Below are 14347 nucleotides of genomic sequence, written 5' to 3' on the forward strand. Positions count from 1 at the left end.
ACCTAGAAAATGAAAAGGCAAAAATAAACAAGACAAAAAGATGAGAATGAGAACCCAGGGAGGTCCGTGTGTGAACGCCACTCCTGACCTTAGAGGTGCGGAGATGAGCTAGCGTCTGGAGAACTTGAAAGACTCAGAGCCAGAGAACTGCCAGGTGGTGGTGGTGGTGGTGGTGGTGGTGTTTTAAGATAAGTAGAAGAAATTTGAAGTGGATTAAAATGTGGCAATAGCAGACATCTGGATAACATCAAAGAAGACCGGGATGATGGAATAGAGAGATGACAGCAAAGAAAGCTCTATGCAGATTCTGCTTTATGGGTGACTGCAGGAATGGGTAATACAGCCTAATTAGAAATAGACACTGTAGAACAGATTGAAAAAAATATGTACTGTGCTCCTTTGCTTTCCCTACAGAGAACGATTTTATAAGATACCAATACATTGAAAACAAAAGAATAGAGAAAGATATGCCATAGATATTTCAAACAGGGCTAACACGTTAGTGTCAGACATGGCAGACTTGAAGATAAAAGCTGTAGTAGAACCAAAGACATTTATGACAGTTGAATTCTTGCTTTGACTAACTTAACCCTTTTAGTGATTTGGTAAAGTGTTTGAGGAGGGGACTAGGCAATTTCATATCCAAGGAAATGCTTTCTGTTGAATTTAGCAAATTGTTAATTGATCATTCAGATATGTCAAATATAAAAGTCATCAAGATTAAAGGAAAAGAAATTAAGTACTCATTACAACTGGGAATATATAACCTACAACTGTGAAGTTACACATGTTGTATAGTGAGTTCTCTGCATTCTCTGTCTTAAGCCACAGACATACTTTCCAGACTGTAACAGGCCAGAAGTACAGTCTTTCACATTCTGATGCTTTATTTGAATTAATTTTTATTCAATTTATTTGAATTAATTTTAAAATAGAAAAAATATTGACATGTTTGACTGTGGAGTCTACATGGCCAGGTTTGAACAGTTTTGTGAACTGGTTAGATTGTGCAAAGTCAAGAACTCACAGAGGGGTTTTCAAGAACTGAATTAAGTTCTTGAACTTTCACGAATATAGTTTCAAAATTCTACTTACTGATGATAAGTAAGTTAAATTAAGCAAGAAGGTTCATATGTGGTTCCTCTGGCCATCTGCCTGTTTCTTTTTTTACACAGGTGGGGCTTTGGTATGAAGTGTGTATTTAAGAAATGACAAAGGAGGCTCTCATTCTTGAATCTTCCCAGGAGGCTCTGGACAGGAAAGCTGTTTGCTCAGAATGTAGTGTGAAAGTTCAGCTTAGGCAAAGAAGGCATAAGATGCTGCCCACGGGGCTAAAGCTCATTCCCCAAGCAATGAGCAACCAACATTATAGCCGATAAAGTGTGGGTACTGTGATTTCCATGCTAAATATAAGATTAAAAAATTAGAAATAAGAAGTAGAAAGCTGAACAATTTTAGTTACTTTGCTTTTAGATGGAAAATTAGAAATCATATGTGTCAGTAGCTTGTATGTTATTTTTCTTTTCCATACTTGGAAGCAAGACATGTGCTTATAGACATGGAATAAACATGACTATTCTTTAGTTTCTCTTAGCAAAAGCTTGCAAACTTCAGAAAGCATGTAACACTGAAATCTGTGAAGGTTTTTTATGATTAAAATGGAAGGCCTTGGATCGTCTAGTCATTTCGGCTTAAGTTTACTGTTTTGAATTATGAATATCTATTTGAAAATGACTTTCTCAAAGCATTTTGTACACATTCTTCTTTCCCTACTCCTATCCCCCTTTGTACATGCCTTCCTCCCTTTCTTCTGTCCCTCCTGCTTTATGCTTCTGTACCATTTCTGCTGGCTTTCCCTGGCTTCCACTCGTCATTCTGAGTGGCATTGTGGATCACTCTGACCTTCATCTCTCGCCATCTGATCCTCACTGACCTTGTGCCTCCAGACAGCTGCTGTACTTCTTACCATGGATGTGCCCTCAGGTAGACAGAATGATTCCTCTGGAATCTTGTCCAGGGTGTTATTAGCAGATACAGGAAGATGGGCAGAGGGAAGACAGGCCCTGTGACCTTGGCTTCCAGCCACAAGGGACTACTCTGTCATAACTCACTAGAGTGAACTTTCAGATTCCCTGAATCTGCTCCAATTCAGTTTCCTTAATCATTATTGAAGAGTACTGTCTGGAGGTTTTTTTTTCCTCAATACATTTGTCTAGGGACACTGATGACTTTTATATATGACTTGGTGAAATGAATATTTTGTTGTTCATTGCATTAATATTACAGAAAAATGATACTTCTCTACATTGATAGTTCAACTTCTTGAAAATATTTCGTCTTCCCCCTCCCTAGGATGACTGCTTTAGTCGATCTTTGCTTCCCTCGACTGGATGAAGAGGTACTCCTCAACCCTCAGAAATACCAGCTGTCATTCTGTGGGTTTCTAAGCAGAGCATTTGATTTTCCTCCACCGAAAAATTTCAGATGTAAACTCCAGTTAGGAAGAGAGCCAGCAGTGTAGCAAGGCCTGCTGGTGACCTCACCTGTAGGAATTGTGGTGCGAAGCCTGCCTGTACATCCATCCACTAGGACTTTGTCAGGCAGGAAATCCTGTCAAATTCCTGCCCAGGCTTACCAAATGGAGCTCAGAAGGATTTCATTCTCTGGCCAGTCTGTTGCCTTATTAAAACATGTACAGAAGTCTTTCATACCCACGAGTTCTTGCTGACAGCTTGACCTTGGGTCAGGATAGTTCATAAAGATAAGAACATTCCATGATAGGCAATGGTCTAAGACACACATGGAAACTTTGGTGCAGACTTGGCATGAGCAGGAGTCTTAGTGATGATAGCCCAACCCTAGAAATGAGGCGCCTGTCATAGAAAAGCAGGGGTCAGTATCAATCATTAAAAGTGAAGCTTTGTTGCTGGGCAGGCAGTGGCTGGATCCTTGCCTTGTTTTTTGTAGCTACGTTCTTTCCCAAGCCTCAGTTGACACCATCTGTGAACACTCTTAATTTTCTAAAATTATGAGAATTCAGTGGAAAAATATAAGAAGTGCTGAACACAGTTCCTAGCATCAAATAAGCGTTGAATGATTATTGATGTTACTATTGGTTTGGGACTCAGTCTGCTCCTCTCTAAATTGTCATCAGAACAAATGAAGGACAATGGTGTGATTGTCTGCAGTCTCTACAACTGTAATACGTAGAGAGAGAACCATGGTTCAGTGACCTTCACGATTGGCCATGTGTCACTCCCCTAGATGTCTTTCCCATTTGTCTGCTTGCCCATTTGATACACAGAGATCTCTCTCACCCACCTCAAATCTTGCCATGGCATCTTGTCCTGAGTTGAAAATCTAGGACCCAAGAGAACCCCGATGACAAGAATAAGTTTGAAATACTGGTTTTAATGGAATCTTTTAGGTTAAAGGCATCACGAATCTGACTCTTAGTGACAGCTGTCTTCATAAAAATTTTACTTTTTATCTTAATGAATGAAATTAGTAATTGTCAGGCACAGTGGCCCACTCCTTTAATTCCTACATTTGAGAGGCAAAGGTGAATGGATCTTTGTTTGAAGCTTTTACAGTATAAGTTCCAGGACAGTCAGAGCTTCATAGTAAGAGAAAAAAAAAAAAAAACCAAAAGCAACAAGAACAAAAACAACCAGACAACCTCACAAAACATTAGTAACTGTGTGACATCTTTGGTGATTGTTTTAGGTAGATTTTTTTTTTTTATACTTGGAGCTCAGTGACTATAGGGCTTTTAGACAAGGAAACTTGAAAAATATCTCTGGTTTCAAAGTATTACAGTAGTGATGAATAGGACACCTGAACTCAATTTTTTATATTACACTATGACATTTTGGTAGGAAATTGTCATGAAAATATGATTTCAGGAAGAGAAAAGAACAATTTGAACTGTTCAACTGCTAAGGAAATTGGTTTGTTTTACACAGATGACAGTGGATATCAAATAATTACAATTTTATGTTACGTTGGGTGAATTTTAAAAATTTGAGTTTGTAATAGTTATCAGACATGATCTTTTAGGTTTTTAAGTTTAAAACCTAAAAAAAAAAAAAGTTAGGCATCAGTTTAATAAAGAGTTCTTAGTATTTTGGGAAAGGAAGACGGCAAAGGGTTTAAAGACAGTCCAGTTTCATTGCTGCAGATTTCTCACCCGAAAGGAGCAGCTCTGTCACGCTCAGGGTGTGGCCCTGAACCTTGGCTGAAAATCAAGGAAGTGTTAGGTGTGCCAGAAGAAAAGCCGACCCTTGCGTTTTGGGGTTTAGGAACTGGATGTTGATAGAGCTCCAGCAGTCAGATAGGTATGTGGTGGAGATGAACTGTTCATCCACTTCAGGATCAAGTGCATGGCTGGTGCTTTCGTGTCCTGGAGGCACTGCTGCTTCCAAACACAGGCAGACCGATGCTTTGCTTCTTACTTAAATCTGCTGAGACCACAGTTGCTTGGCTCGGTGGTGGGAAGAGCTGAGGAACTCTGACATCCCAGTGGTTAAGTGATAAAATGGCGTCTTTGTGTATACTTGGACAGTTAGCTCTTAGAGCTATCATTTTCTTTGATTTTTGATTTTCTTCTTTACGACTTGGATGTAACATGATCTTCTGGAAACAACCGGAACTAAAGACCAAAACAAAATTTGGAGCAGATGCCATTGTGTTTTAGTTTTTTTGCTTTGAACTGTGCTAATTCCATATCTCGTATGGTTTATTTTAATTCATCTTTTAAAAGATGACTTTATGTAGAAAGCAAGTACTTACATTCAGTGAGATAAACTCTGCTTTACTTTTTTTTTCCAGGTGAAAAGAAATGGGCTATCTCAGACAGTAAGCCAGGAGGAAAGAAAGAGACAGGAGGTATGGTCAGCAACGTAGTCCATCATGCATGTTTTCTTTTTGTCTTCACCTAATGTGTACCTGTTCAGTGTTCGGAAACAATGTTCTCTTTCTAGGAACATAGCAATTATATCTTTGCATAAAAGTTCCACATATCTTAACAGCATTTGTGTTGACACAACAAGGCACATGGAAGAAGTATGTGGAAATACAGACGTTGGATCCTGAGCTGAAAAAGCCAAATCAGAATACAGTGCTTGTGTCAGTCCCCATACAACGTGCCCTGCTGGGGAAATGGAAGAGGACACATGGACTTATGGGAAACCTTTGCAAACTTCCTATAAACTAAGAAATACCCTCGCATTAAAGTTTACTCTTAGACACCGAAGGTCACAGGACTTTATAACTTTAAATTTAAATCGGTGCAACTTAAATCTTTTTCTCAGTGCCTGTTCCGTTACAGCCAACGTTACCACCATAAACTCTTCCACAGCGGGTCCAGCACTTGCCTTTTCCTGTGATCTCTGCTGTGAAGATCAATACATCTTATGTCCTTTTTTGGGGCGGGGTGCTAGTGTTGAAAATATTTGAAGTCATTCCAGGGCCCAAAATACATCAAGCATCTATTATTATTATTTTTGTTCAGGAATGGAGACTTTTCTTTAGCTGTATTTTTCTTCCATTGATTTATGTATTTATTTGGGTCAGTTTTGTTGATCATATAGATTTATACAAGGTACAGGCTAACTCTCAGTAGTCTTATTCTCTAAGGTGAAAATTTTTAAATAGTTTAAAAAAATAATTTTCTAAAGAAAAAATAAAAAATAAAAATAAATTTTCTAAAATAAAATTTTAAAGTAGTTATGTCAGTTATTTCCTTGGGTCTTAGCTGAGGCTAGACCAGCATTTTAAGGCCAAAGCCTCCAAAACCTGACAGATATTAAAAGGGGCAGCAAATGCTGAGGTGAACTCAGTAACTTGATGTGCCAGATATATTCCAGCTGGGAACCCATCTGCCACGCCTGTCCTGCTTCCACCCAGCTGTCACCCTCTGTGACCCAGAGGTCCAGGTACCCAGGCTTGTGAGAAAGTTTGCACTCCCCCGCCCACGTGGAGAACTTCTTCAGGCACTCCCATGAGTAGAGAATCTAACTCTGACTTTGTTGAAGAGGTAGATGAATTCCTTACACAGGGCGTTGGTGTCTGTATTTCACCATTCACAGTTATCAGAAACCTGTGTCTGTCACCAAGGGTCTCTGCCAAGGGTGCTTTGTTCCTCCTCGAGACACTGGTGAGTGTAGAAGAGGTGGCTTGTTGAACAGATGGAATTGCTTTCAGATGAATGAGTTACAGAGATGAATTCCTGTGGCTGCTAAGAACCTTGTAAGGGTAGGAGCCTTACCACACTGTATTTGCTGCTGTTGACTGCAAGTTAGTCTTATTAAGACACAGAGAGAGAACACGCAGGAGAGGGAGCAAGGGGGCAGATGATCTTAAGTTCTCATGCTCCGCAGCAGTAAAAAAAAAAAAAAAAAAGCGGGGCTGGAGGACATGACCCCAAAGGTTAATTAGTGTCACAGTGAGATTTTATGACATGCCCTATTTCCTTCCCTAGATTGTACCCTGTGGCAAAGGCACAACCTCAGGTCCTGGTAGAAAGTCATCCTGGCTCTTTCAGGCGGTTACAGTCCTCAGTTTGGGTATACATGCCTTCTCTGAGGATGTGCGGTTCCCATAGACTAGAGCCCATGTTTAATTCCTCAGTTGAAATGGTTAACAAAGCACTCATCCTTTTGCTTTCCCAGGCAATCTTTGAAGTCATATCATCAGAACATTCGTACTTACTCAGCTTAGAGATCTTGATACGAATGTTTAAAGACTCGAAAGAACTGACTGATACAATGACTAAGACAGAGAGGCACCACCTTTTCTCCAACATTACCGATGTCTGGGAGGCCAGCAAAAAGTAAGTGTTCCTTGGTGTCCCTGTGGCCGGTCTGGGATGACACTTACCAGGCCACACTTGTGTCCTCGACCAATGGGTTAAGAAGTCTCTGGACCACCCAGCTGACTGGTGTCCTTAGACCCTGAAGTCCGTTTTAAGATGTGTTTTGAGTTGTCTATTTAGATGGTCAGCATCTGCACTGGCCACTTGTCTCTGCAGGGAGCTACCTCAGCTCTGTTTCTCTGCATCTGCTTCTCCATTCTCTTCTGTTTATAGGAGAAGGAAGGAGTCTGTTCTGGGCTAGGCTGTGATATTTGGCGATTTTAGTAAAAAAAGAGAGGCTTGATGTATGTATGTAATATTTGGGTAGACTAGCTGTTTTCAATTGCTTTGCTTTTTAGTTTTCTCACTAGAAGTTGATACCTTTTGTAATAGACTCATGCACTCAAAATTTAACTCCCCCCCAGATTTGCTTTTTTTCACTTAAATATTTTCAGATATACACAGATGAAATTATACTGGTAAGTGCCTCACTGTTTAATAAGGAAAGAAACATTTCCCTATATAACTATACTTTTCTTTATGATTTTATTTTATTTATTTTTATGTGTATATAGGTGTATGTGTGTAATAGGTTCATTTGTTTGAAAATGAAGATGCCACAAAAACACAAGTTCCCTTTATGTTATGTTATGTTCCGTTTATGAACTGCTTGCCTGAAAAGCATTGAGAGCAAACATTCCTCCTTCCTTATGCATGTATCCTACAATATAGAGTATGATTTATATAAGAAAATAAACTCTTTCTCTTTTTTTATTTAAATGGTGACACTGTGTGGAAAATGAGTCTTCCCATCCCCCTTCACCTAAGTTTTACAAGCCATCACATGTCTATACTTAGAAGTCTTTCTCTTTAAAAATATACTTTTTCATTGAAAATATTTATCCTAGTCTCCAGATCATGAGTTCTGCAGTAGTTCTCAGGGTGTAGAACATGAGGGTGCTGATCCCTTCAGTAAGGACTGTGGAATGCTGTTTCTCTAATCCAGGGTGCTTTGTTCATCTAGTAAGGTGTAGTTCTCTAAGGGAATGCATATTTGCCCATCAGTACAGTGATGCCCTGGCTCTGCTGTCGTTGTCCACGTTTTTCTATTTTTAGTCTTTATAATCTCTGGCTATAATCTCTGGCCTTCTTCTTACTATGTAGTGTTTCAAGATCAGTTTACTAATTCTTGCTCTAGATCTGGCATCAGCTGCTTTTCTGAAGAGCCTTAGTATCATTTGATATTTTCAAAGAATTCAGGGGGTGCTCCTTGCTGGATGGTTCTTTGACCTTCAGTAGATAAAGAAAGAGTTCAAATTCACACCTACAGAACAAGATATACTAAAAAACAAAAGTCTGTAGGTATTTTACACTCATTAAAATCATATACTAGCTGGAATTTTTATATGTTTAAGCTCTGTGAAGCTTACAGTTTTACCAAACCAAGAAGCCTTCTACCTTCTGTCTTCTCTCACTGTTCCAACCACCCTGCTCCCTCCTATCCTCAAAGTTTAAAAATGACTGGGTTTTATTCCATTTATTTTGAGGTAGGGGTGCAGTGTAAGTTTTCTTTCACTGTGTGAGTTCTGGGAATTGAACCCAGGTTGTTAGGGTTGGCAGTAAGTGAAGAGCCATCTCATACCCTCATCTCAAGTCACTGTTTGTCGTTGTCTTTAATACAAGTGTGTGGGCATGTATGTATACGCACATTTTGCGTTGCTTCTCTTATGTATGTTCCTTACACTTTCCTCACACAATGAGAGGGTTTGGAGATTGTGCCCCAGTCACTTATAAAGAGAGTTGTTCTTATGTCTGGCTGCAGGATTCCATTGAGAGGCCATGTCCTGACTCTTTGTAGCCCTCTACTTATGAACAGACAAACATTTGTTCAGCCTTCCTGTTGTAGAGCTGTGCTTTGTGCCTGTGACCCATTGTGTCTTATTTTGTCTTTGGAACTATTTGTAGACGAATTGCATTATTAAAGAAAGGGTAAACCTTTATGTACTTTTGTAATGTATTACCAAATTTCCCACAAAGTATTTGGAGCACCTTTTACTGTTATTAAGAATAGATAAGCCCCAGGGTCTCTATAGCTTTTCCAGAGGTCTGTCTAATAAGCAAGATGTCTTATCTCAATATAGTTTCAGTATTTCTTCCCAAGTTTTTTTTTTTTTTTTTTTTTTTTTTTTTTTTTTTTTAATTAAAGCATTCTAGAACTCAACTGGTACTAAGTTAATGTTGGTTTATTTAGCATAGGAAATGGACTATTCTCAATAATAAATGTGGGACAATGAAGCCTGAAGGCACTAATGATGGCATTAGCATATACTCTTGTGTTGCTTACCAGGCAGGATAAGATCTCAGAAATCCATCACTGGGAGGGGTTTTGTCACTGTGAAAACTCCTAAGACTGAGCACAACTTGCACAGACCTAGACAGTTAGCCTACTATGCACCCAAGTGTTATGTACATGTAGAAGATGCTGGCTATTTCTCTTAGGGCCACAATGAACAAAACAGAAGTAAGGAAGCATAAGAGAAATAAGACACAGGAAATATGTGATAGAAGGAGCTCCTGCCAGCATAACAGGAATAAATATGGCAGCATAAACGTTTCCTCTTTCAGTGGACGGAGTATTGGTTAATGGTTAAAGGATAAGAAGGAAACTCATGAACCATTGCTATGGTGTTGCCTCTCTCAAAGGCGTGTACTTCTCTGCTCTTGCATGGTAGGATTGATCACACCAGTGTTACCACAAACACTAGCACAGCATTGTTTTACGGCCACATGGCCACTATGAAGTGGTTAGGCACTAGAAGGTTTTAATGGCCTACTGCTGACCAAAAGGCCACAGGATGCTCAACAGTACAGTCTTCTGGGTAACTTGTAACACACAACACATCAACTCACCCCCCCAATATGGAAGCCAGAATTTCTTGAAAGATTTCTAAATTTATTAGTGTTGGTTTAATTGAGATATAGATGTATATCAGTAATTGTGCAATCAATTAAAAACCTTGGAAGAGTTTTCAAATGTTAAAATTTTCATAATATATTTAGAATATGAAGAAGATCCGAAGAGGAGGATTTTATATTGTATTACAGTTTAATTGTTTGAAAGTTAATAATTTTTATCTAAATATAAAGGATGGAGTGGGGTATAGCTGAGTTGGTAGAATGCTGTCTAACGTTATAAGTCCATCTGCAGTAACTCATAAACTGGATAAGGTGCTACTCCTGAAACCCCAAGTGTTAGGAGGTGGAAAGTTTATCATTGATTACGTATTGAACCGGAGACTACCTTGGTCCACACAAGACCTGTCTCAGAAACCAAAAAAAAAAAAAAAAAAAAAAAACAAAAAAACAAAAAAACCCCACACAAAACAACAACAACAAGAACAAAAATCCCACACAGCAACAACCACAGAAACCAATAAAGAGTAACTATCTTTAATAGAATTATTGTTTCAGCTGTTGTAGTTTACCTTGTACAATTTGTCCCACATTTACCGAAGTCAGAAAAAGGAGCACATAAAAGGAGAAACAAAATATGTGATATGAATTGTGTACCAAAAAAAGTAATAGAGAGCAAGCTAATGGCTGTATTAAATTAATCCTGATATAAGTAAGTTTGTGAAATTCAATTTTAATTTTAACCATTTGCACAGTTTAAATAGTTTAAGAATTTATAGCAAGGCTTTTCTTTCCATAATTATACATAGTAAATAGCTATTCTGAACATTAATATGTGAATTTTATTTAACAATTAAAGCTCTGGGGTTTGCAGAGATGGCTTCATTCTTATAGAGGATTCAGGTTCAATTCCCAGCATCCACATGGTGGTTCATATCCAGCCATAAAGTCAGTTCCTGAAGATCCAGCACCCTCTACTGACTTCTGTGTGCATACTCAGGAAAAACACTGATATACACAAAATAAATAAATCTAAAACAATCATAAACAACAAACAAAGAAAAAACCCTAACTCTGGAATTTCGGTGCTTCCATTAGCAAAATAAAACCAGAAGGACCTTTACTGATCACATTTTTACTTTGCTTCCATACATCAGGATGCTCTGGTTTGGATAGCTGCTCCAGTTGTTCGATCTGTATTTTAACTGAGCCCTTTCTGTCTGATAACTCTGTGTCATTACTCCAATAACTGCAACTGGAAACACTGATGTCATTAAACTGAAATGTCATTTCTCAGATAGACTTTTAAAAACCTGAAAGTTTTTAGGAGACCACAGAGCTTTTGTGATGTAGTGTCTGCATAGTGGACTTCAGGAGTGACTCTGAGCAAAGAGGTGAACCGTGGCAGCAGTTCTTCTGAGAAAGAGTCTCTGTAAGAAAATGTAAACCCTTTACCAAAGTAGTCAGTGGTGATGAAAAAGATCGTGTGGAGCCAGCAAAGCCATGCCCATCTGCACGACTCTTCCTTTATTTAATGAAAAACAATAGCTGCGGGTAACAGTGTAGTTGGTGCAGATCAAAGTCAGAACACAGCTGACGTCCAGATCAAGAGGGTGGCATCTGGTGCCCTCTGTGGCACCTCAGGCTTCTCTGCTTTCTAATTAAACACCAGGAGGCCGTTTTATGTCTGATAGCAATTGCCCACAGGCAGCAAGGATAGTAACCATTCTGGATTTGAGTGGAAACATAGGTTTCTGCCAATGGTATGTTTTACCCTTACAGAGCCTCCTATTTTGGCAGGCTCTGGGTTACACTGCATTTTAGCTGATGTCTGCCTTGTGGATGCTGGTGTTATGAGGCTGCTGGTTGTTGGTAGACTAACCCCAGGATATTGTTGAGGCATCCCAAAGCCTAACAGATCTCTGGAAATAGGAATGTTTGGGTCACCATCGGGGTCATGGGCTTATGGGCCCCGGTGAGGTTGAAGGAGAGGAAGAGAGTAGGTGGCCAGCAAAGGAGCAAGTGGCTGTTTTCTACTGTTTGCTGAGGAATTTCACACTTAGCATTTGCATAGGGGGCTAAGTGTTGGTGTTACAGAGAACAATGTAGAATCTGTGTAGAGAGAAAACATGGTAAGGGCAGGTGGGGGAGATTTGAGGCAGTTTCTAATACAAAGTCAACCTTGATGAGAAAGTGATAAAACAGAGTAAGAACTCAGATGTTTAGAATTTGGTGGGAAGGGAAAATTTTCACTTGCTTCCTTATTATATAATTTAGTGAGGGACAGAGGCTCCATTATGGGACATGTGAATATAGAACATGGCGAGAAGGTGTTAATCCCAGCACTCAGTGTGCAGAGGCAGGAAAATCTTTTTGTGTTCCAGCCTGGTGACTTCCGGAGACAGCCGAGTTACATAATGTGACCCTATCCCAGAGAAACAAAAGAAACAAACAAAACCAAAAAGAGAACAAAAGAAGAAGGAAGGAAGGAAGGAGAAACCAGAACTCTGAAGGATCTTGAACACTGGTACAGAACAGACGGTGGTTCCTGTCACCGTGGGTTTCGATAACTTATCTGCCTTGCGGCAGTGATGAAACCATTTACCCCCAAGACTAGTAGGAAATGTATTTGTGGGTAATCCTGTGACTTGGGAATGTGACTGGCATTGTTAGCAGATGAGGTGTGGGTGCAACTGCACACATGTGTATACCTGCCTTAAAACACATGGATGGAGTACAAAGAAGATGAACACCAGCATTTGGACCCAGAAACACTTGAGCAGAACTCTGTACTGGGTACCAACCTTTAATCCTTTGGCCCTAGATAGGATTTGCATCTAGATAGGATCTCTGTCAGTACTCTGGGCCTGTTAAGAGTCTCTGTGGAGGAAAACTAGTCTCCTGCAAAGCAGTGCTCCGCTCTTGTTTTGGTGCTAGGATGGCTCCGGGCCAGTCTGTGGACAGCCTCCCAACCCTGGGCTTCTTCTTTACTTGAGCCTTAACTGAATGAACTCTTGCCTCTGTCTTAAATTTGTGAACTACATCATTCATGGTCTTTCTCATTTTATAAGGCCCAAAAGTCTCGTAATGAAAAGTGAAAATAATATTTGCTGTATTCTTCCATTTTAAAACTAGGATCTGTGTTTCGTAAATAGATCACACACATGACATGTACTTTGCTTGTCCATGTAATTTGGGTATCCATTTAGAATAATGTGCATGTTAATAGTGATCCAGGTTATGGCCTTACATCAATTTGCAGTAGAATATATCCAATTGTAATTCTTTATGAGTTTAAAGTACTTCCCTATCAAAGGGTGATGCTGTCAGTCAGCAAATCCACGCATCTGCTACAATGTATCCTCCACGCTGCATGGTCAGAAGCTTTAGGTATGGTCTAAGCAAGGGCTAGCAGTGTTAGAAAGTTTTCTGCAAAATGAAAATTCGATGATTCTTTGATCTTTTCTATGTAATGTATTCTTACCTCCAGTTCTGTCCTTTTATCTCAGTGGCATGTCACGCTGGCAATATTGTTGCTGTTATTTGCAGCCAGTAAAATAACTAGTAAGTGAGCCTCGCAAAGACTTCTCTGAAAAGCATAAGAAGCAACACTGTGCTTGTATCCTGCAGAGTAGTCAGAATGGCCTTCCCTGTGCTTTTGTGTCCTGAGGAGGTGATTTTGTTCCTGGCATATCATGAGCAGCTAACCCAAGCTCTTCCAGTTCCCACTTTGTTTAGGGAGTAAACTCTAATTATAATAAACAGTACTTACCTCACTTGTGTGTTCATTTTAATCAAGTTATATTGACATTGAACTATCAAGAGACATTAAATACTATTGTAAGAACATATGCCTTATGAAATTGCTTAATAGTGTCATAAATGGCATTTTGTCCAAATACTGGCAAAGCCTATGCGTGATGTAAAATGTGTTTTCGATTTAATTTTAAAATTCTAAACTTTAGTGCATTAACCAAATAACAGTAAACCTCCCAAAGTCTTTAATGGCATTAATATTAACATTTTATCCTTGTCATACAGCTAACTTCTAAAAGAAAAGCATATTAAACACAACTAGGCCAAAGAATACAGAGCTCTTTAGGTCCAGAGCCCTGTTTAGGTTTTGCCCTGAAGTAATGCTTCTTCTGGTGTTTCTTGTTAGCAAATGTTCTTTCTTTACTCAACATTGAAATATAATTTACCCCAGACACTTTGGAAAGTAAATCCACTGCCTTACTTGCCCTTATAAAGCAGAGAAACCTTTTTACCTCTTTATTTTTCTTCTAAAGCCAATTGTCTTTTTCAGCTGACACTTCTCAGGCAGAACTATAGAAGCCACTTATGGCATTTATTGACTTTTTCCTCACCTGGGGATAGTTGTTGAATGAGTTTATCCCAAAGTCTCTTATACAAATGTGTGTGTGGGGGGGCTGTAGAAGAGATAAGTAGTAATCTCAAGCAGGAAAATAAGAGCTAGCGATGTCTCCACAGATGCAGTTCTTTTAGTTAATGTAAAAGTATAGTGGATGAGCTCTAGAGGCTTTACATTGAGTGGGAGATGTATGCTGGACATGTGTAACT

The 14347-nt window shown here is 39.2% G+C and overlaps 1 protein-coding gene across 1 annotated transcript in view; it reads left to right on the forward strand.

Annotated features, from left to right (window-relative positions):
• ARHGEF26 (Rho guanine nucleotide exchange factor 26) overlaps positions 1–14347 on the forward strand; it is a gene marked incomplete at both ends in the record, with an annotated part of 100588 nt that overhangs the window by 21907 nt on the left and 64334 nt on the right. The window contains 2 exons of the mRNA XM_080915656.1: positions 4831–4887; positions 6672–6832. Coding sequence (XP_080771782.1) covers positions 4831–4887; positions 6672–6832 — 218 coding nt within the window. The remainder of the gene's footprint in view (positions 1–4830; positions 4888–6671; positions 6833–14347) is intronic.

Source organism: Micromys minutus (genome assembly GCF_963924665.1).
Source record: "Micromys minutus genome assembly, chromosome: 4".
Classification (NCBI taxonomy): domain Eukaryota; kingdom Metazoa; phylum Chordata; class Mammalia; order Rodentia; family Muridae; genus Micromys; species Micromys minutus.